General features: G+C 43.1%; 1 protein-coding gene across 4 annotated transcripts in view; it reads right to left on the bottom strand.

The window, feature by feature from the left end:
- Nucleotides 1-24,239, bottom strand: part of WDR7 (WD repeat domain 7) — a 654,984-nt gene that overhangs the window by 405,387 nt on the left and 225,358 nt on the right. For 2 of the 4 annotated variants that reach the window (XM_082268937.1, XM_082268939.1), the window contains 2 exons: nucleotides 20,423-20,509; nucleotides 12,750-12,868 (listed from right to left, as the gene is read on the bottom strand). In XM_082268937.1, the coding sequence (XP_082125063.1) occupies nucleotides 12,750-12,868; nucleotides 20,423-20,509 (206 nt within the window). The remainder of the gene's footprint in view (nucleotides 1-12,749; nucleotides 12,869-20,422; nucleotides 20,510-24,239) is intronic. The other 2 variants (XM_082268938.1, XM_082268940.1) reach the window with 1 other exon arrangement.

The following is a 24,239-nucleotide window of genomic DNA, read 5'->3' as shown; positions in this document are numbered from 1 at the left end:
GGGAGTGGTGATGCAGGGGGGTATTGACCGGATGGGACAGCCCCCGTGGGTGTGTATATGCTAATGCCTTTTGTCTTTGGACTAAGTCTATATGCCTAGCTATTCCTACGGATAGGAAGACAATACCCATCAGTGAGGACTTAGAGGCGGCGGCGACTGTCGAAGGAAGTAAGAGAAATATATCGAAAAAAATGGTGCTAACCAAAAAGACCTGCGCAAAGGATATTATTTGACACCAGGGACTTCTCATTCAATTAGTGAGATAAATTTTAAATTAATTTTTAAATTAATTATAAATTATAATAAATTAACTTCCGGGAATTGCTTCCACACTGCGAGCTGCAGTCTGAACGTAAAAACGTGAATAATTAATAACAAAGGTGATAACTGCGCTCAGCATAAAAGGTGCTATAGGTGCATTAATAAAAAGTGCTATAGGTGCATCAATGCATTAGAGATTGTTCACAATCAATAAATATGCAAATACAATAGTGTATAAGTAAATAAATAAATAAATATTGGCATTCATTAGGCTAAAAAAGTCCTTAAAGTGCTCTGTGCGACTGTGCAAATCTAAATCTTCAGCAATCTTGGATTAGATGGGAACCTCCACCACAAACACCTCCACCCAGTGGTCAGATGATATACTCCTTACCAGAATGCGATGACCCCTTAATTACAGGGGGTCAAACCCGGCATATCACTCCACATTGGCTCAAGGTTATCCTCATCACTGTTATCGCCTCAAAGAATTTTGCCCGAATGCTTTAACAAGGTTCCGGATCTCCGGACATTAAGGTGCAAGAAAGATAAAGAAACTCCAATAGTGTAATACCGTTTGATACTGGATTTAATAAAAGATATATTGCACTTACATCATAGCGGTGTTAAAGCGCCTGTAGTACAAAGTAAACAGCTGGTCTGGTGGATGGGACGCTGCTCTCGCTCCACGCCTCACCTCCCAAAGGGAGCGTGAGACCGTAGAGTTCCGGTGAGGTGAGGCGTGGAGCGAGAGCGGCGTCCCATCCACCAGACCAGCTGTTTACTTTGTACTACAGGCGCTTTAACACCGCTATGATGTAAGTGCAATATATCTTTTATTAAATCCAGTATCAAACGGTATTACACTATTGGAGTTTCTTTATCTTTCTTGCACCTTAATGTCCGGAGATCCGGAACCTTGTTAAAGCATTCGGGCAAAATTCTTTGAGGCGATAACAGTGATGAGGATAACCTTGAGCCAATGTGGAGTGATATGCCGGGTTTGACCCCCTGTAATTAAGGGGTCATCGCATTCTGGTAAGGAGTATATCATCTGACCACTGGGTGGAGGTGTTTGTGGTGGAGGTTCCCATCTAATCCAAGATTGCTGAAGATTTAGATTTGCACAGTCGCACAGAGCACTTTAAGGACTTTTTTAGCCTAATGAATGCCAATATTTATTTATTTATTTACTTATACACTATTGTATTTGCATATTTATTGATTGTGAACAATCTCTAATGCATTGATGCACCTATAGCACTTTTTATTAATGCACCTATAGCGCCTTTTATGCTGAGCGCAGTTATCACCTTTGTTATTAAAGAGAAATATATATATATATATATATATATATATATATATATTTTTTTTTTTTCATAATGGTCGCCCTTTTGTTTGTTTATAGCACAAAAAATAAAAACCACAGAGGTGATCAAATGCCACAAAAGAAAGCTCTATTTGTGGGAAAAAAAGAGATTCATTTTATTTGGGTAAAGTGCCGCATGACCGCGTCATTGTCAGTTAAAGTAACGCAGTGCCGTATCGCAAAATTTGCCTGGTCATTAAGGGGGTAAAACTGTCCGGTCCTGAAGTGGTTAATGATGCACTGAACACAGAGTTAAAAAAAATATGTATAATTTATACTTGCTTAGCGTTCACCTCTAAAGAAAGCACCGCTTTCATTTATGCAAGACTCACCCAAGCTCTACTGCCATATGAATGATATGATTATTCCAACAAAAAGCCGGTGCTTCTTCTTAAAACAAACATTTATTGCTGCACAATAGCAATGACAGTGTCCATAAATGCTAACACGTTTCGGCTGTAGCCTTCCTCAGGCTTTTTGTTGGAATAAACTGCTTTCATTTAGTACCAGATCCACAGACTTGGAATGAAACCATGCAACATCATTGTACAGCACTATTACTAAGTCACCAGTTACTGTTGTAACTCCTGTATATCTTCACTTCCTACAGCACTGCAAAAGAGAATGCTACAAGAATCAATCAGAGCAAAAGCTATTATCTGTTTTATGTGGCAAGTAGAATCCTTTTAGATCTTATATGAAGGACTCCGGCAAAAGTGCAAATATGCAAGAAAACTGAATTTTTGTACTTACCGTAAAATCCTTTTCTCTGAAGTCCATTGACAGACGCAGCTCCATATCTTCTTAGACCATTGGGTTATGCTGCCCCCTACAGGAGTAGGACACTAGGCAGGAAACATCTTTACCATGCCTATGGGGCAATCCCAAGGTGTATACTTCCACTTCCTGCTATAGGCATTCAGTTTAGTTGCAAGCAGTGTCAGAAGAAAAATAACCCAACTCCACAGAGGGGTGGGTGCTGAGCCTGTCAATGAACATCAGAGAAAAGGATTTTACGGTAAGACAAAAATCCAATTTTCTCTTTCGTTCATTGACGGACACAGCTCCAGAATCTTCTTGACCATTGGGATGTCCCAAAGCTGTGTTAAACATGAGGGGTGGAAAAAACACAGCAGAAATAATTCCCAAAAGGCTAAACTTAGCCAACCAGGTAACATGGAGCTCAACCAGGAACAACTGGAGCGCACCTGAAAAAAACATACACCCTCAAAGAGGACTAGTTCTCTCAAACAGCAGCCTGCAAAGCCTTGTGGCCAAAAACAGCATCCACAGATGCCAGCACATCCAACCTATAAAATGTTGTGAAAGTGAGTACAGACAACCAGGTGGCCACCTTGCAAACCTGTATCACTGACGCCTGATGGCGGAAGGCCCAGGATTCACTAAGCACCCATGTAAAATGCATCTTAACCCCTTGCCGACCAGCCGCCGCAGATGTACGGCGGCAGCTCGGCTCTCCCAGGCAAAGTCCTGTACATGTACGGCGCTCGCCTGGGAGGAGCTATTGGGCGAGCACTCGTCAGCGGAAAAGCCAGTGTGTGTGACAGGCGGCTCCGATGGCCGCCGGCCACCCGCGATCTCCCCCCGCAGACAGAGAAGGACGGACGGCTGATGTAAACACAGCCATCTGTCCTTCTCCCTGAGATGATCACAGAGACCATGTGATCCTGCTATATATAGGATTGCATGTCTCTATGGTCATCTCACAAGCCCAACCCCCCCACAGTTAGAATCACTCCCCTAGGTTTACATTTAACCCCTTGATCACCAATAGTATTAACCCCTTCCCTGCCAATGGCATTATTACAGTAACAGTGCATATTTTTAGCACTGATTACTGTAGTAATGTCACTGGTACCCCCAAAATTGTCAAAAATGTCAGTTAGGGGTCTGATCTGTCCGCCAAAATGTTGCAGTCAAAAAAAAAAAAAAAAAATGACATAAATCTTTCCTGTAGTTAGTAAACGCAATAACTTTTGCGCAAACCAATCAAAATACGCTTATTGCGATTTTTTTACCAAAAATATGTAGCAGAAAACAAATTGGCCTAAAATGTTAAAAAATTTCGATTTTTAATTTTTTTTTTTTTTTTTTTCGAAATGTCTTCTAGCAGAATGTGAAAAATATTGTTTTTTTTTTTTTCCAAAATTGTTGCTCTTTTTTTTTTTTTTTATAGTGCAAAGAATAAAAATCGCACCAAATAAAGCTCTACTTGTGGGAAAAAAAAGGATGTCAATTTCGTTTGGGTACAGCGTTGCATGACCGCGCAATTGTCTGTTAAAATAACGCAGTGCCGAATCGCAAAATAGGGCCTGGTCATTAAGCAACAAAATCTTCCGGTCTTAAAGTGGTTAACAGGGAAAGGAGGAACCTGACCCTTGATTGAATAGGCCGGCACTACCTTCTGTCTGATCCATCTGGAAATGGTCACAGAAGACATGGCCAACCCCTTGCGAGGTCGATCCGTGAGGACAAAAAGTGAGTCTGATTTCCTAAATTACTCAGTTGCCGCTAAGTACACCCTGGTCGCCCGACCCACATTCAGAGAGTGCAAGGCAATCTCCATAGGATGTTTAGGCTTAGGACACAGGGAAGGCCACACAATGTCTTCATTCAGATGGAAACCAGAAACAACCTTAGGAAGGGAAGACTGACAAGGGCAAAGCACCACTTTATCTCTGTGAGCCACCAGGCACAAGGTGAGCGAGAAGACAACACCGTCAGCTCCGATACCCAGCGTGCAGAAGTAAAAGCCACCAAGAAGGCTACCTCCTGGGACAATGTAAGCAGAGGAAGCTCGTGAATATCTTTGAAAGGCTGTTACTGGAGAACCGACAGCACCAAATTGAGATTCCCCCAAGACAACGGAGACCATTCTGGGGGAGCCAAGCGGCGAACCCGCTGAATAAAAGGTGCGAACCAAAGAATGCATAGCCAAAGAAGCCGCCAAGGCTGAAAAAACCTGGCCCTGACGGTACCCAAGGTCAGGTACTGCCAAAAGCCAAAATCCGAGCCACCGAAAGGGAACGGGGATAACCTCCAAGAGACTCACACCACACAATGTACATCTTCCAGGGGTGATGGTAAATCTTCCTAGAGGTAGATATGCTAGCCTTTAACAGCGTGGGAATCACTGATTCAGACAACCCCCTATCCTTCAGCATGTGGCTTTCAACAGCCAAGCTGTTAAAGCCAGTGACTGTAAAGCAGGATGGAAGATTGGTCCTTGAGCCAATAGATCTTCTCAGAGAGGAAGTCTCAAAGAAGCAGCGGCGACCAGCCATACCAGATCAAGAGTACCAAGACCGGTGAGGCCAGTCTGGAGCCACAAGAATGACGGGAATCCCTTCTGCCTCAATCCTGCGCAGGGGGCTTGGCAGAAGCTTGAGGGGAGAAGGCATAATCAGAAAATAATGACCCCGGGGAGCCACTAGTGCGTCTGTGGCATCAACTAGAGGATTCTAAGACCGTACCTGTGTACCTTACTGTTAAGATGAGAGGCCAACAGGCCCACCTCGAGAATACTCCACCGGACACACAACTGAAGAACAGTGAAGTGACCCTTCCCCCTGGTCCAACGCCTGTCGACTGAGGTAATATCCCAATTTTCCCCTCCTGCAGAATGTACAGCAGAGAGGGCTGGAACGAATGTTCTGCCCACTTTAGAATATCGGCTGATTCCTGAGCCGCCACGACACTTCTTGTGCCACCTTTATGATTGACATAAGCCACGGCTGTGGCATTGTCAGACTGAATTCGTACCGGAAACCCCTGAAGACGAATCGTTCAATGATCCAGACAAAGTCTGATCACTCGGAGTTCCAACACATTGATCGGTAGCTTGGACTCTTCCTGAGTCCAGACCCCCTGAGAACAATCTGTGCTGAGGATGCCACCCCACCCGGTCAGGCTGGCATCTGTGGTGACGATCGTCCAGTACAGGGCAAGAAATTATTTTTCCTGAACGAAGCCACCAAATCAGGGAACCTCTTGTACTCTTGCTCAAGAGGATCAGATTGTCTAGAGACTGAGGATTCTTGTTCTATTTTACCAAGATCTCTTTTTGCAGTGATCTCGTGTGGAACTGAGCAAACGGAACCGCCATGAGGGTAGACACTATCAGGCCCAGCACCCACATGCAAGTCTGAAGAGATGACAGCCTGCTGGACAGCAGAAGCTGAATTGCCTCCTGCAATTATTGGAGTTTTGTCAGTGGAAGAAACACCCTGGCTAAGGTCGAGTCCAGAGTCAGACCCAGATAGCCCAATTTTGTGGACGGAACCAGAGCAGACTTCTGAAGGTTCAGAATCCAACCAAACTCCTTCAGAGTTCACAGAGTAATCTCCAGGTTGTCCATCACAGCAGTCAGAGACTGTTTTCAAAAGCAGATTATCCAGGTACCCCAGTACCACGATCCCTCGCTGACGCCACAATGCTTGCACTGGGGCCAACATTTTTGTGAAGACCCAAGGAGCGGAGGCAAGACCAAAGGGTAACGCCACAAACTGATAAAGCTCCTCACCCATGGCAAAGCGGAGGAAGCGCTGGTGACCAGCACATATTGGGATGTAAAGTTAGACGTCCTTGATGTCGATAGAAGTAAAAAAATCCACCTGGTGTTGGGACATCACCACCATGTGAATGGACTCTGTTCGGAAATTCTGTACCCGCATAAAGCAGTTTAACCCCTTGAGGTCCAGAACTGGACGTACCTTGCCTTCCTTCCTTCCTGGGAACTATAAACAGGTTTGAGTAAAACCCTTGAAAACGTTTCCGATGTCGCAACCGGAACAATCACCCCTTGAAGTAACAAGTCTTGCACTGCCCCGAGGAGACCCTCTAAGCCAGGGGTCTTCAAACTATGGCCCTCCAGTTGTTCAAGAACTACAATTCCCATCATGCCTGGTCATGTCTGTGAATGTCAGAGTTTTACAATGCCTTATGGGATGTGTAGTTCCTCAGCAGCTGGAGGGCCATAGTTTGAGGATCCCTGCTCTAAGCGATCCGGGGACAAGCGCAAGTTGGAAGGGAAGAATCTTTCTGGAGGATGAGATCGGAACTCGATCGCGTAGCCAGAGTGAATTACTTTGTGGACCCACTTGTCCTGTATCAGGGAGGTCCACGGATCCTGGAACCAGCGAAGACGTTCCCCCACCCTAGACACGGGTAAGGGCGCCCCCTCATGCAGAGGAAACCTTGTCCACAGGTCTGGCAGAGCCCACTCGTAGCTTGCCAGACCAGGTCCTCTTAGAACACCCAGTGGAGGCCCTGAAGGGCTTAGATCCCTTGTCTTGAGACCCAGAGGGACGAAAAGGCCTCTTATGGGCCAGAAGAGAAAGGCCCCCAACTGCGGCGAAGGTTCCTTACCCTTGGAAGCCTGTGGAAGAAGAGTACTCTTCCCTACTGTGGAGACTTTGATGATGTCATCCAAGGGAGATTTAAACAGGAGATCCCCCACAAATGGAAGATAGGATAAGGCCTTCTTAGAATTCTGGTCCGCAGACCAGCATTTCAGCCAGATAATACGCCGCAGGACCACTGCTGAGACAGATAATCTAGATATCAAGGGAGCCGCATCCAAAGAGGCATCACAGACAAGCTGTAGCCCCTGGGCCAACTGATCCACCAGCTTCACAAAAGAAGGGGGGAGCTGTTCCCCCTCCAGGTCCCGGTGTAGAAGTTTTGCCCACTCGGTCATAGCTTGCGACACCAGCGCAATAGTAAAAACCGGCCCCAGCGCAGAACCAGGTGGTCACCGCTCCAGACAAATCACTGCTCCATCGGAATGTGGGTGCTGTCGGACAGAAGGAATGCTGCATCATATGCGCCCTCACTAGACGTTTAACTCGCAGGCCAGCCCCCATCCAGTGGGGCAATGTCGCGACTGACCTAGCGCGGAGCTGACTGGGGGGACCCTACGGATCTAGATTATCCAGTCCGTCGCCCAGTCCGGCAGTTGATTGTAGATTCTCATAGGAATAAAATAAGAAAAAGAGGAAAAAATTATATTTAAAAAGAAAAAAAATCGCCAGGACCAGAGATCCCAGCAAAGAACTAGGTCCTTACTCCTGACTAGGCAGAAAGTGCCTATAGCAGAGAGTGGGAGTATACCCCCTGGGACTGCTCCATAGGCATGGTCAAGTTCTTTCCTGCCTAGTGTCCTATTCTGGTAGGGGGCAGCATAACCCACATATTTAAGATGAAGAGCTGTGTTCATAAATGAACAAAAGAGAAATAATTTTTAATATACACTTTGCGTATCTATAATCAGCATATTATTTAATCAGCCTGTAATAGACTGACCTAACTATACAAAAAAAAAAAATAACACTTTTCCACAACATCACTTCACGTTTTGGCCTTTAGGCAGACAATTTAGGATATGTAACTGAAACTGTCACTTTTCTCTGCCGAGCACAAAATTACAGCTGGACCTATCTAGGGGAGAAAATGATTTTCAACAATCTGCTGCAATCGTGAAACTAACGGGAGAGGCAAAAAAAAAAAAGAAAAGACAACCAGATTGTGGATGTTCTCAATGAACCAATTAAAAATGATTTGTTTTGTACTGAAGAAGAACATCATTTTGTTTTGGCACATGGCGATGTTCCCACAAGATAGCGAGGACTTGATTTCCAATTAAGCTATCAAGTGGCCTGGATTCCATCTGTCAGATACTTGTCTATGGCTTTGGATCAGCAGGCAGGCAGTTTTTTTTGTCATGGCTGCGAAGGTGTGATGTACGAGTTATCAGCTTATCAGGTATCTGCACACCAGTTATGGGTTAAAATGAAGTAGACAGTCATTCATTCGCCTAAATTAATTTGTATACTTAAAGCCGAACTCCTGGCAAAACAAATACCTGTATTGTCCAAATACAAGAGTCACGTGCAATTTATACTCAAATCTTGGTGTACTTTGTGTATTTCTTCTATATCTGTGCAGTAATCCAGTGTGAGACTTTCCCTCTGTGCAGGAACTTCCTGTAATAAAGACCGCTCACTGCTACTTTCTCCCCTTGTGCAGGGGGACTGGTTTGTCTCCACCCCCGCCTGCAGTTTTCTGCAGGCAGCCTGTAGTGGATGGGGCCTGGGTTTGGATTTTGCACACTAACCACTTAAGAAACACAATATGTGTAATATATATATATATATATATATATATATATATATATATATATACACATACATACATACATATATATACACATGTATACATATATATATACACACACACGTTGCAGGTTTGAAGTGGTTTACTGGGATTATGGATGAAGAGATCAGCCATTACCCCAGTATTATTTTTTAATGAGAAATGGCTTTCTCATTTAAGCATTCCGAGCAGCTTTTAGAAGTGGTGGGAGGGGACGGCCCTCTTCATCCCCCCTGCTGCTCGCTGGTGTTTCTCGTGCTTACTGTTTCCGCAGGCTCGTAAGAGAAACATTTCGATGGTGCGGCCAGCTAGTCCCAGAGGCGATTGCCTCTATGGTCATGACGTCACTTCTGGCCCAGGCTGGAAGTAAACAATTTTGTTTTTTAAAGCAAAAGATAAAAAAAAAATATATGTTTTTGATCTTTTGCTTTTTAAGGTTAAGGAGAGATTTGGGGTCTTTTTTATCCCAGATCTCTCCGTAGAGGACCAGTCATCCTTATTGCTATTTCAAGGGATGTTTCCATTCATTGTAATAGGATTAAAGGTGATAAAAAAAAAAAAAAAAGGGACAGTATATAAAAATAAAAAGTAAAATAAATGAGAAAAAAAAAAAAAAATTAAAGCACCCCCATTTCTCTATGCTTGCGTGCAGAAATGAACGCATAAGTAAGCCACGCATGCATATGTAGACTGCATTCACACCACACATGTGCGGTATCGCCACAAACGCTACAGTGAGAGGAATAATTCTAGCGTAGACCTCAGTAACTCCAAACAGGTAACCTGTAAAGCCATTTAAAGCGTCGCCTATGGAGATTTTTAAGAACCGTAGCCATTTTAGGAACGTGCCTTTTTAAAGTGTGACATGTTCGGTATCCATTTACTCGGTGTAACATCATCTTTCACATTTTACAAAAAAATAAACAAATTGGGATTAAAATTGTGTTTTGTTTTTTTTTAAATTCATTAAGGTGTATTTTTCCCCCAAAAAATTACATTTGTAAAACTGCTGCGCAAATACCGTGTGCCATAAAAAATTGATCGCCATTTTATTGCCTAAGGTGTCTGCTAAAACAAAGGATAATGTTTGGGGGGTTATAAGTAGTTAAACTTGTAAACAAAGTTTACAGAAAAGTGTTTAAAGAGGTTGTAAACCCAAATTTTTTATTTTTTTTTTCCAACCTGAAAGAGAAACCCCATAATGAGCTAGTATGCATCGCATACTAGCTCATTATGAAATACTTACCTTACAACGAGCCCCCGCCATGCCGCCCGCTTACCTCTATGACGGGCGACATGTTCAGTCGCCACGTCACTCCCGCCCACGCGCGCGGGAGTAGACGGTCACGGCACGGGGCTCTGAAGGAACGGCACCAGCGGCCGTTCCTTCAGAGCGCATGCTCAGTGATGTCACTGGCTGCATGTAAGGTAAATATCTCCTAAACGGTACATGTTTAGGAGATATTTACAGTACCTATAGGTAAGCCTTATCATAGGCTTACCTATAGGTACAACTTGCAGAGGAGGGTTTACTTCCTCTTTAAGTGGGTAAGCACATCCTCCTCACTTCAACATCTAAGAAATTTAAATAAACTATAGTTTCCCTTTAAAAAGGAACTTTTTAAATAAATCTTCTAAAGTTACAAAAAAGTAGTAAAATACTTCTTTATGTCTGAGTTTTCACTGATAAACTATAATCATTACCAAACATTGCCATAAAAGTGACTTCATCTACCAGAGGTGTCTGTTAGCACAACACAAGCTCATCTAAGGAAGTTCAATTTGGCAAGTCAGCCAGTATTGACTTGCAATGAGTGAATTATGTGTTAAAGAATGGAGGAGAGAGCTGTGCTCTGCAGTAATCTAGGAGGACGTGGACATTAATTAAAGTTTTTGTACTTTTAACAAGAGCAATTAGGTTGATGTATGTAGCATGGCATAAAAAAAATTTAAAACAGGCTCAGGTATTCTGCAGGCCTTGGGCCTTCTGTAAAACTGCCAGCCTCAGCATTCTGCCCACTGAGCCGGCATTTACTGAAGTACCAAGAGGCAGTTGGAACACTTCTTTGTTAAAAGAAACCCGTACTGAGGAAAAAAAAAAAAAAAGAGCACCAATGCTGTCCTTGTTCTGAAAATGCTGCTTGCTTGGTTGTCTTCAGCCAAACCACTTTCTATGTCCACAGCCAGGCCAGGCAAGCAGTAAGCAAAACAATCGCAAGAGAAGGGCGCACCGACCTTGCACATTACTAGAAGAAAATGTATTTAAAAAGCACCGATTGTTATACTTACATACACATGGCATATATAAGAATATCATAGCAAGTGACATTAATGGCCTTAAGGTCTGCTATTGTCAACCAAAAGGGTAGAAAGATCAGGCGGCGTCCGTGATGGCTGTTGCGTTTCGAGGGAGTGCCCTCTTCATCGGAGCCAAAGTAGTGACTATAAAGCTGGCCATAATCTGATTGTACAATCTCTCAGTGTTGCCAGTCTACCAGATTGAAATTTACTGACACAACACCCAAAATGTACTGGCACGGCCAAATTTTTTCTGACATTTCCAAAAGTTACATAATTACAGTTTTAAGTGCAAATTTCAGTATTTAGACTACAAACAAGTACAATATGCAATTAACAATGTGATTTAAGATAGATTTTAAGGCAAAAAACCTATTTCTTTTATTTTTGATATAGTAAGTAGCTCAGGGACAGGAGGACAAGAAATTAGAATGGGCAGCACACACCCATGAAATTGACTGTCACAGTGACACGGACAGCATGATGACACCTCACGACATGTCCCTCCTGAGTCACTGAGAAAGTCTCTCTCCATGCCAGGTGGGCCCTTCAGTCCAAACAGCACTGACAGTCCCGCTTCCAGCTTGCCTTGCTCCTGTCCTGCAGACCCGCTCGGCTCGGCCCCCTTGCATCATGACATGACAGGACACGTTGAGGGACCCCTTCGCCAGACCCACCAGCACTGCCTGAACACACTGTTGCAGGCACTCAGATGGTCTCAGTTGGCTCTGGACCAGAACTTCACATGTGCATTTCCAGCCGAGCGTCACAGCCATATTTTTTACTGGCAACCTTTTCCTGTCACTGGCATTTACTGGCAGGAGAAACATGCTCGTTCTTTACTGGCTGCCATTAAAAATAATGACGGTTGGCAAAACTGCAATCTCTGTAGAATTTCCTTTAGATTTACCAAAATGTTGTAATAAGACGGCCCACCTGAACAATATATTCAATTTGTATTAAATCAGGCAGGCCCTTGCACTACATAGGTATTGGAGATTGAACAGGAAGAAGTAAGAAAGTGGGTGTAGATAAAAAAGAAGGTGGTATAGTAATGAGGGAGGGGTGGTCCACAGAGGAAGAACACGCCTATTCTGTGCTGCAGTAAGACAGTGCATGATGGGATATAAAGTTTCCTTTATGGTCACATGATGTTAAAGGAAGAGAGGTGCAGACTGAAAACTGTCATAGACTAGATGAGAGATCAGCACATTGCGATGCCTTAGAAAAGGCCTCTATTTATTATGAAAAGTGAAATTACTTTAAAATCTAGTTAGAAATAAAGGGTGGTTGTACTTTTTCTTTAAGTGGCAGAGGTTCCGTTCATTTCTTGATTGGTAAAACCATAAACAGCAAGACAGAAAGTGAGGGAAGACCCCCAGTTAGCAGTAAAACACACACAGGGGTTCTTATCCTTCCCTGCTCTAATCTGGACATACAGTACACTCTCATACAGATACACACATTCCTCCACAGTGGGCTACAGATGTCCCTGGCTGGACAAGCATGCAAGAGAGCAGAGCCCGATGACATTTGCTGGAAGACACAGTGTGCAGATGCTACGTATCTGTTATAAGGATTTGTGTAGCTGATAGAAGTGGAAGGCAACATTATAGCCCCCCAAGGGCACTAAAAGAGCTTGTCTTACCTCCAGACATCTGTCCTGCCACCTCCGTGCCAGCATCTCAAGAAGCGGTGGTCTAAACTGGTCCAGGCCCAAGAGATCAGGCAGCATGACACAATGCATGGCAGCTAACTGGCTCCAACCTGCAGTAAGCACAAAGAACAAGAGAATTATACAATGTCCCAAAGTATACCAAAAGCCAAATGTTTCAGTTTTTTGTCACGAAAAGGGTTAATAACCCTGTCCTTATTTTTGCTTTCTATATCCCCAATAGTTATTTGTCTCGCTGACCACTGTCCCCATGACAAAGTAGAGGCAAACCCCAAATTCTGACTCACTGGAACAGTATTTGAGTCCTTATGAGAACAGTAATAAAGAGAGTGCCTTCAAATGGGATCTTTGAATAGAGGGCAGACCCATCAATCATCTGCCTGCCTTCCATGCTTATATTGTGTTTCATTCATAGATGCTGTAGTACACCTCCTATGAATGCAGCAGTTGGGCTCTCTTGATAAAAGCCTGTGACAGCCCTTTAGTTGTATTAAGTCCTGCCGCAGCAGAAGATTATGGCTGCAGAGTTGGGGGTAGGGAGCAAGACAGGAAAAATTATCACCAACAGAAAAGGAGTCAGCCCAAGGGGGACATCCTAATGATTTTAAGTTCTGTCCCTTGTGCTGATTTTTTGTGTTTGTAACTTTGGCTGCACTTAGGACATGTGTTTATTAGGAAGCAATGCTCATTAACATTTCTATAGCGTTTATGATGTGTTTTCGTTGTTTATGAAGTACTGAAAAAGCTTCAAGATTGTTCGATAAATTCCCATTAAAGTTTTGCATTTCTAGTGGGAAGTGCTTAAAGAGGAGCTGCATTTTCTGATCACAACTTGATATAAAAACAAAATCTGACCCCTTACAAGTCGCTGCATCTGCTTTGCCAACTGTTGTATGTGTTTGTGCAATATTTACTTGCCGCAAAGAAGAAGAAAATCTCTTCCCAACTTTCTGGAGGCAGCCATTGCTAGTGTGGGCATATGATGTAGACGCCAATATACTTCCTTGTTCTCATGAAGCTGGTTACCCAGCATGCACCTCCTATTCTTGGGCCTGTGCAGTGAAGACGCTGTGCAGCGCGCATTGTTGGTAACAGGTCACCATAACAATGTTATGGAAGTTTTCCTGCCCCGTTGGTATGGTAACCTGGTATCAACAGGTAACCCACAGAAGCAAATCCTTTTTTTTTATAATGGTGCCTAAATTCGCCTTTAATTACGTCATTTCCGCTTTGGAAATAATGCAATGCAAGAAGCGGAGAATGCCTAGTAACTCCTAGGATTAATGACACAGATATCCCAAAATTTGATGGAAATCCTTGATGACGTACATTACTGCGGCGAACGGGACCGGAAGTGGCAGCAATTTTAAAATAAAAAGGTACTTTTAATAAATACACTAAAAGGCAATACCCAAACAGCAATGCAGACGTATCAGCAATTTATTGGGACAAAGTTGTTCTAGAGGTTGAAGCTTTGTTTTAAAGGGGAATTGATGTAGAGGAATTGATCCACTTTGAGGTGTGGTTAGGTCGTGGCGTGATAGCAGAAATTTTTGTGAATTCTCTACAGGATGGATTCATATACTTTGACCTCTGACACTTGGCCTGGTCTAACTCAACTCTGCAGAAACAAAAAGCTTGGTCACTGACAATGCTCAATGCCTCTGCTCCTACCTGGCACTGGCAGTATTGCTGGCTGGCTTGATGCTTTTGCCCGCACACAGAAGCAAATGGTATTAACACATGGCTGCGCTGTACAAAAAGGAAGTGACTGGAGCTGTTCTATCCTAGTTCTCTATTATTTCCCAGTGCATTCTGGGAAACGGGAACCTACACTGCCTCTCCCCCAGTGCCTAGTTAACAGGTTATAAATGCTTCACTAATGCGCCATAAATGCTATAGGTGCTGTTAGGTGAGGTAACAGAGCATTACCATTGAAATAAATGGAGGCAGTTAACAAGCGTCCATGCTTCATGAAAGTGACCATGCTGCTTAATATTTTATTTTTAACACGACACAACTCAATGCCACCACTCCTGTGTTGTCAGCACTGTGTGGTGCCATTCTTAGGCCCCCTTTCACACTTGCTGCTCTGTCGGGAGACTCAGTTTTTCTCAGCGGGGGATCGATCCAGGCGGATGGCAGCTCTGTCTCCGCGCTGTGTGCAGAGACAGAGCTGTCAGGTTCCCGCTCTTCTCTATGGGGGAATCGGATGAGAACGGACCGCCTGTCCGTTCTCATCCGTTCTCATTTGATCCCATCCGATCTGCCAGAGGGATGGAAAATAGGGTTTCCATCCGTCCGCATTTATTGGAAAGGATCGGATGTCAGCGGACATGTCTCCGCTGACATCCGATGCCCCATAGAGATGCATGGAGCATCAGTTGAGATCCGGCTGAAAAACTGACAGGTGGATCTGAACGGTCCGCAAGTGTGAAAGGGGACTAATAGTCATGGCAGGCTTGGAAGGGTGGTTATGAGGCTTTAAAAATGTTACATAAATGCCACATAAACACAGAGTATTGACGCACATGTGAACAAGCCCTAGGCTTTAAAGTGGTTGTAAACCACATTCATTAAATTTGAACTAAGGACATACACTATATTGTCCAAAGTATTGGGACACCTGCCTTTACACACACATGAACTTTAATGGCATCCCAGTCTTAGTCCGTAGCATTCATTATTGAGTTGGCCCATCCTTTGCACCTATAACCACTTCAACTCTTCTGGGAAGGCTGTCCACAAGGTTTAGGAGTGTGTCTATGGGAATGTTTGACCATTCTTCCAGAAGCGCATTTGTGAGGTCAGGCACTGATGTTGGACGAGAAGGCCTGGCTCGCAGTCTCCGCTCTAATTCATCCCAGAGGTGTTCTGTCGGCTTGAGGTCAGGAATCTGTGCAGGCCAGTCAAGTTCCTCCACGCCAAACATGCTCATCCAGGTCTTTATGGACATTGTTTTTTGCACTGGTCCAAATCATTTGGTGGAGGGGGGATTATGGTGTGGGATTGTTTTTCAGGGGGGTTGGGGGGGCATGCATTGACAAACCTATATTGCTGATAGCATAGCTGTCAGGAGGGCTACTCATTTCAGTAAGGGCTACAGTAACAACCCAAAAAGGCTCTTCCATTTTAGCAGCTGCACGTAGGATAAAAAAAATTGCTCCAGGGCCTACAAAAGCTATAGTATTGCTGGGTTAGTGACACGGGTTATGATCCATGGTAAATTTAGATACAAACAGTCCAGTAAACGTAAAATGTCCTCATGTTATTCCCTTTGTGGTGTTGTGCTGCACATAAAAGGAATATTAAATTCAGCCCTCCTGGGCAACAGTCAACAATACCGTGTTATCTCCTTCGATGAAAATGTGTATGGTGACATTACAGAACATTCGAAAAATAAAGAACACGTCATACGTGTTTCAGGCAGAAAGGATTACTTCTCTCTCTCTACACAAAGATAGCAAAACCCCACATATGAAAACACAATTCAGCGAAATGGTAAGAAACAAGAGCAAGCCTCCCTTAAATACCACTTCCCATGGGATAGACTATGGAATCTATACATCTTCACGGTGTAAAGACTACAGAACAGCATTTCATGTGAAATCAATGGATCCCTCTGCTTGAGGTTTTATGCCAGCTATCACCCGCAATGGTAGTATTTTCCCATGATACCAGAAACGTGGATCATATCTTGCGTGAAGGCCGGATTCTCAGCCTTTGATCTGAGAACATCGCACAGGATGAGCAAAACAATCTTCAGATATAGTCTGCTTGTGTTTAGTATTGGGAGCTGCCCACGTAGCAAAATCTATGTCGTCTCTGCGGGTATTCCTAACCTACGTTTCAAAAAGTACATTGGATAAACAGAGATAGCGGAGGGTCAACAAAAGCTCTTAATTGATTCAGGAGAATCTAATTAAGTATTTGAAGTGTAACTCCTGCATCCTTAGGAGAAGAAGGAAGGGAAAAAAGCACACCACTAAGCACTATGTGTAATTAGATGTGGCTGGTACTTAGTAAAAACAAGTATTTGTTCCTTAAAGCTGAACTGCAGGCAAACTGCTAAATACATAGAAAGATATGCAAGATCAGTTTTTAGTTGTATTTCTGTCCATCCAGTCATTAGAGTTGCATAGCCCAGTTAAACAGCACAACTAGGCAGATCATAATATAGAATAATAATAATAATAATAATATGGTCTTTCTCCACTTCCAGACTGCTAATTGGGCAGTGAAGAAGCAGGAGACGGCTTCTCAAATCACCCCTATGCTCATTCTGTTCTCTCCTCTTAAAGAGGTTGTAAACCCCCCCCAAAAAAATGGAAAAAAAAAACCCTGCAAGACAAAGGCATAATGAACTAGTATGCATCGCATACTAGCTCATTATGGCATACTTCCATTAGAACGAAGCCCCCGCAGTGCCGCCCGCTCAGCAGAGACACGGCCGATATGTTTGGCCATCCTGCTTCCTGGACAATGCAACTCGGGCATGGTTCAGTTCAATGGTGCCCAGTTTGAATGCACCCTAAGGCCCCTTTCACACTAGTGGACCGTTCAGATCCACCTGTCAGTTTTTCAGGTGGTCCTGAACGGATGCCCCATGCATCTCTATGGGGCATCGGATGTCAGTGGAGACATGTCAGCTGACATCCGATCCGTCAAATCTGGACGGATGGAAACCCTATTTTCCATCCGTCCAGCGGATGGGATCGGATGAGAACGGACAGGCGGTCCGTTCCCATCCGATTCCCCCATATGGGACAGCGGGGATCTGACAGCTCTGTCTCTGCACACAGAGTGGAGACAGAGCTGCCATCCGCCTGCTCAGCGGGGGATCGATCCGCCGATGAACTCCCTTGTGTGAAAGGGGCCTTAAGCCTGGGCCGAATGTCGGAAGACATCGGCCAGTTAAACTGTCGGATGAGCATGCTGGAAAAGACCGACTCTTTTCTCTGAGCGACTCCTGATCAGCGCTCTCAGCCAATGGCAGACAGAGCTGATCAGAGTGTTCTGGCGGGCGGGGGGGCTGTCCCCCTGTCAGAACACAACAGCTCAGCGTGGGAGATCGATGTACTAACTTCAGAACCCGCTGGGTTGAACAAATAAAAACTCATACTGTGTACCAGGCTTTACGCTTTCCATAGATGGTGCAATTTTCTCTCCCGCAACCACGAGTTGCCGGAAAGAACGTTTCTCAATTCCCCCATCCACACAGTCAGTGTTAATAGGGGAATCCCTCCCTCAGCTCTACTCCCGGCGGGGACAGCTACTCCCTGCCAGGAGAACACAGTGATTATTGCTAGCAGCTATAGCCACTGGCAATATTCTAATTAAAAATCTGACATGCTGGTTGTATCCAAGTTAATCGATCATCTTGGGTACAATCAGCCTGTTCATACATGGCTCAAATCTCAGCTGGTCCCTGCTGAACCAGCCAAGATTCGAACTGTCTATGGCCAGCTTTAGTCTCTCTTCCTCTTAGTATTAGGCTCTTGTGGCCAAGGCTCTGCTTTTTGTTTTAATGGAATGAATATACTAAGCTTAGGTAATTTAATTGTTTGTTTTATTCAAGAATATTTCGGTCATCAAAACATTAAAATCACAAAACAGCAGTAAACCAGTTATCTGAATAACCAAAATATGAGATCTGCACTTACTACCTGTTGGCTTGCAAAGGTTAAAGGTGAATTCCAGAAATTATTGTCCAATAAGAGAATGCCTTCATTGAAAGAAATACAAGGTGACCTTATTAAAGGCAGCAATGCTGAATGAGCAATCCTCTGTAGCCAATGTGCAGAGGGAAAGCCGCTCGCACAGAACCGGAGCAGGATCCTGAAGACTGAAGCAATCACCATTGTAGCACCAACTACTACAGCAATTTCAAAATCAAAATAATGGAAATATAGGGAAAACTTTTGTCAACCCTTTATTGTTGTAGCTGGGAGATTTTACCCCACTAACAGCAAGTACTAAATAATAAAATATATATCCACTTTCAATTTGACAGTGTTTGTCAGAACAGAAAGTGCAAATCCCCATGGACACAGGCAGCAATAAATAAAATTTGTAATAAAATGAAGAAGGTTTAGAACCTCTGTATGTACTTCATTGCTGTCTGTGTCTCCATTAGGTAGACAGATGTCAGACAGGGCAGGAAGAGAGGATATATCTCTTAAACATTGACACAGACAGCATTTCAAAACTGCCAACACATTTTCCCTGGTGGTTACAAAAGTGATAAGACAGCCATGACAGTTCACATATATTATATAGTCAAAGGTTGTAGACACCTGGCCTTTATAGCTACACTATAAGGCCAAAGCATACAAAAACATTTTGGACTATGGTGTGCTTCCATCCTTGTGCTAAAAGTTTGGGGATGGCCCTTTGCTGTTCCAGCATGACTGTGCCCCTGTGTACAAAGCCAGCTCCATAAAGATATGGTTTGACCAGTTTGGTGTGAAGCAACTCAAAAAGCCTGCATAGATGCAGGCCCTGTGCATGCTCGTGGATGGCAAGCCTTGTATTCTCATCAGACATCAGTACTGGACCTCACAAATGCTCTTTTCCCTGAATGGGTGCAAATTCCCAGAGACACACTCTTAAATATTGTAGAAAGACTTCCTAAAAAAGAGTGGGGGCTGTTATAGCCATAACGTGGTCAATTCCATGTTAACTGCCTATGGTTCTGGAATCAGATGTCCAACAATTCATATGGGCATGGTGTTGGAATCAGATGTCCAACAAGTTCATATGGGCATGGTTTTGGAATTGGATGTCCAACAAGTTCATTTAGGCATGGTGCTGGAATCACATGTCCAACAAGTTCATATAGGCATTGTTTTGGAATCAGATGTCCAACAAGTTCATTTAGGCATGGTGTTAAAATGTAATGTCCAACAAATTCATATGGGCATGGTTTTGGAATTGGATGTCCAACAAGTTCATTTAGGCATGGTGTTGGAATCTAACGTCCAACAAGTTCATATAGGCATGGTTTTGGAATCAGATGTCCAACAAGTTCATATAGGCATGGTGTTGGAATCACATGTCCAACAAGTTCATATAGGAATGGTTTTGGATTCAGATGTCCAACAAGGTCATTTAGGCATGGTGTTAAAAATGTAATGTCCAACAAGTTCATATGGGCATGGTTTTGGAATTGGACGTCCAACAAGTTCATATAGGCATGGTTTTGGAATCAGATGTCCAACAAGTTCATTCAGGCATGGTGTTGGAATTTAATGTTTAACAAATTCATATAGGCATGGTTTTGGAATCAGATATGCAACAAGCTCATATAGACATGGTGATCAGGCGTCTACAAATGTATGACCATATACTGAACTTTTATTTTAAATGTTTATTTAGATATTTGTCCAAAAATACATCTTTTTTATGTTTAGGTTTAAATGATGTAAATAAACTGCATGACCGCTGGAAACAATACAAAGAGAGAATGAATAGATGCTGAAAGAAGAACAGGTGCTGCGAATCATTTAGACAAATTAGGCTGCAAATAGAAAAAAGTTTAAACATTACAGAAACAATTACGAAGATACAAAAACATAAAAAATAATAAAAAGACAAGCAGGCTGCACAAAAGACAGCAGAAGGAAAGGGAGCAAGAGAGAGAATACCTTCATTGACTGAGAAACAGGAATGTAAAGTGCGATCAGACCCAGAGGGATCGAAGTCAGTGCGAGCAGAAGAATCAGCAGCAACAGCTTGCAAAAGAAACAAAGAGAAAAGACAGCAGAATATGAGCTACTGTGCCACTTCTGTGAGGTCAGTATACAGGCAGAACACAGGGAGAACAGTTATAAAAAAAGAACAAAATGAGGACTCATGCAGAAATTAGCAATGCAGTACTGAGAGACACAACAAAAATAGCAAGAGAAGAGGCAGAAGACGCAACAAAAAACTGACAAGTCTTTCCTACAATAAAGTACTGTTAGATCAGAGCCTAACTAGTCTGACAGGGCTTCAAAAAAGACAGCTGGTACCAAACTTTCATGAGCCAGCATTACTAAGTAAGAAGCAAGCTACCCAACTCCTTGAGGCCCTAACATGGTAAACGTGATGATCACCGCAATCTCAGTCCATGGGACCACATTACCACATCAGGATCACAGGGCAGCTTTTAGTCATGGTCAAGCATCCTGTTTAGTGTACACAGAGACTCTTGCAAGGGAAAGCAATGAAGCCTTGTTACTTGGCTTCTGATGTTTTTCAGTAAGGGTATCTGCAGGCGACTTTTACAGCAAGATTTGTGCGGCACCCCAACCTCTCTATCTAGAAAGGACACCAACTGGTGGAAGTTGACAATGCTATAAAGCAAGCTCTGCTCATAAAACATCTCCCTTGGAGAAAGGTGGCCAATATACAGCACATCATTGTTATTTTAATATGTTTTTGGTTCACCAGTTACCTCTTAAGATCCTCCACAGGCTGGAATAATTATAGACCCCTGAGAATTTTTGGTGGGATTCCTTTTTGGTGGGGCCTATACTATACTATTATTTTTCCTGTTGTTTGCGTTACACTACTGTTCCATCTCTTTGTAATACTGCTGTTACCACTGTCTAGGTTTGGACCGGAACTCTAAAAAATAGATGTGTAACATCAACAAGGTCTACATGCTGGAAATTAAGGGGAGAAAATATACTCAGGCTTGGTTCAAACAGGCGTGATTTTAAAGCCACACAATTTTGAGTTTGACTTTACTCTCAAGCACTCAAGTTGCATCAAAGTAGTGCAGGGACATTTTAAAAGTCGCTACAACTAAGTTGCATAGATTGGAACAGGTGCCATTGAAATAAATGGGCTGTGACTTGTCATGAGACTTTATGTGTAAAAACTCCCATGACAAGTCACACTGGTGTGAACGGAGCCTAAAACTGGTGCACGCAGAAGGGTTGATTTACTAAAGGTAAATAGTCTATGCACTGCAAGTGCAGTTGCTCTAGATCTGAGGGGAAAATAAAAAAACTGTATTTTTTCTTGCACATGATTGGATGATAGAAATCAGCAGCGCTTCCCATCAAATCTAGAGCAACTGCACTTGTAGTGCACAGTATATTTGTCTTTAGTAAACCAACCTCAAAATCTAGTGCAGCTATCCATAGTAACCAATCAGCTTCTTATTTCAGCTTGTGCAATTAAGCTTTGGCAATAAAACCTAGAAGTTGATTGGTTACAATGCACAGCTGCACCAGATTCTGTGTGCACCAGTTTTAGCAAATACCCCCCTAAGGCTGGCCATACAGGTTCAATTTTCTTGTACAATTTTCTGTTAGATTTACCACAAACCACATAATATGAGGTCAAAACTAAACAACACTTTCACTTATATCCAATTAGGCAGGCCTTTGTACTACATAGTTGAAGGTAAATTTCAAGGAAATTGTAGAGAAAATTGTAATAAAATTGTATAATGTATGGCCAGCCTATGGCCCCTTTCACACGATCAGGCCGATTGGGTCCACCTGTCCATTTTTCAAGTGGACCCGATCGGGCTACCCATTGACCTTTATAGGGAGGTGGATTGTGTCCGCTGACACCCGCCTCTTATCCGGTCCGACTGAAAACAGATGTATGGCGATACGTTCACCATCCGTCCAGCAGGTCAGATCAGATGAAACAGGACATGCTGTCCATTTTCATTCGATCTCTCCATAGGAGGAGGGCGGGACTCTGACAGGTCTGTCTCTGCCCAGTGAGTGGAGATGGACCTATCATCCTCCTGCTCAGTGGGGATCAACGGAGCGATCCCCGCTGAGCAATCGAAGTCTGTCCAAACGGATCTGCCCCGCGTGAAAGGGGCCTAAGGCCTCATGCACATTGGACATTTTTGCAGTTGCTTCTAGGGGCATCACCGGTTTCTATTCCTGCCCCTAAAATTTCCAAGCATGTTGTGTTCATGCACACATAGGTGTTGATTTATTAAAACTGGAGAGTGCAAAACCTGGTGCAGCTATGCATGATAACCAATAAGCTTCTAACTTTAGATTTTTTTTTTGTCAAAGCTTAATTGAACAAAGACTGGAAGCTGATTGGTTTCTATGCGCAGCTGCATCAGATTCTGCAAGCTCTAGAAAAGTAAATGCTCTAAAAAGTAAACCAACCACATAGGCTTTTAGCAGGGCTTAGTGTCAGGGGCTTTTAGAGGCAGGGAAAAAAAAACCCAGTGTGCCCGGGAGCAGCAGAGTTTTGGCAGAAAAAAAAAAAAAGTGTCTAAATGTGTGTTAACGCTTAACACATTTAGCACTTGGGCTTTGGGGGCTTCGGGTATTAACGAACCCTTTAAACTGAAAATTCAATTGGGCTTTAATATGAAATTCTTTCTAAACTCTGAAATATGATTTTAAAATTCACCTTAACTAAGTGTGAGAGTAAGCTGTGAAGTCCCAAAGTTTGAATGATTCCACCCTTTAAAAACTACGACCACTCTCTTTGAATAAAGCAATAAAAAGTAAAAAAAATATTTTCTCTCTGTATTCTCCTTTTAAGTACTGGTATTTACTCCATGTGGTGACTTCTCCATGGTAATAGAGAAAATTGTGGTGTAAGCGGCCTGGCAGCTAGCCCCATTAGCATATGAAAGGGGATGAGGCCCTTCTAGCTCCCCATTTGTATAACTGGAGGTCAATGCTAAGATTTAGAGGTCAGGGCTTGACACTTCCTTCCTATAGAGAAATTACCATATGTCATGGACAACCAGCTTCAAATTAATCCTTCTCTCGGAGAATGACAATGAGATCACCTTCCTGCGCAAGTTAAACAGTGTTTTGTAAAGAGGGGTGTTTGCTTTTCAAGCAGTTAACTCCTTTGGTCGCCCCGGGACATCTGCATGAAAACTATCTGTTTCATAATTCGATGCAAATGTATCATAATGTCAGCGAGGCACGTGTGAGGGGCGAGGTGGCATTCCCCCCCGTCCAAGGCTTTAGCTGAACAAACAACGGCTTAATTCCGAGGAGGGGCCAGATTTGCATTCGGGTTCTTGACATAATAGCAGAGTGCATTTTGAATATGTATGCCTTTCAAGCTGAATTACTGCAACATGAAGTCAAAAGCTGAAAAGCTACAGCTATTATTATCTCAGGGATGTGTTTAAGTAGAGTCTCCTGGCCTTCTCACTGAAAAGGACACGTTGTGACTGTGATATTAAAAGAACAAAAAAATATATATATATTTGAAAATGATTATTATTATTTTTGTAACACGCTAATCATATTATACCAAAAGTGCCTACTTCCACATTATGTTTAAAAAAAAAATAATTAAAATACCTTAGGGTACGAATATAAATTTTAAAGCGTATTTAAATCCAAAATCAAAATGTAGTCTATTGCAGCTTACCAATCCTTAAATATGGCAGCTGCATTAGGTTTTTTACATTTATTTTCAACTACTGTAGTCATCTGATTGGTAAAGTCTGCTGTTTTTCAATTT

This window comes from Pelophylax lessonae (assembly GCF_965119305.1).
Source record: "Pelophylax lessonae genome assembly, chromosome: 1".
In the NCBI taxonomy this organism is placed as follows: domain Eukaryota; kingdom Metazoa; phylum Chordata; class Amphibia; order Anura; family Ranidae; genus Pelophylax; species Pelophylax lessonae.
The sequence above is the reverse complement of the archived record's forward strand: the minus strand, read 5'-3'. Positions and strand labels throughout refer to the sequence as shown.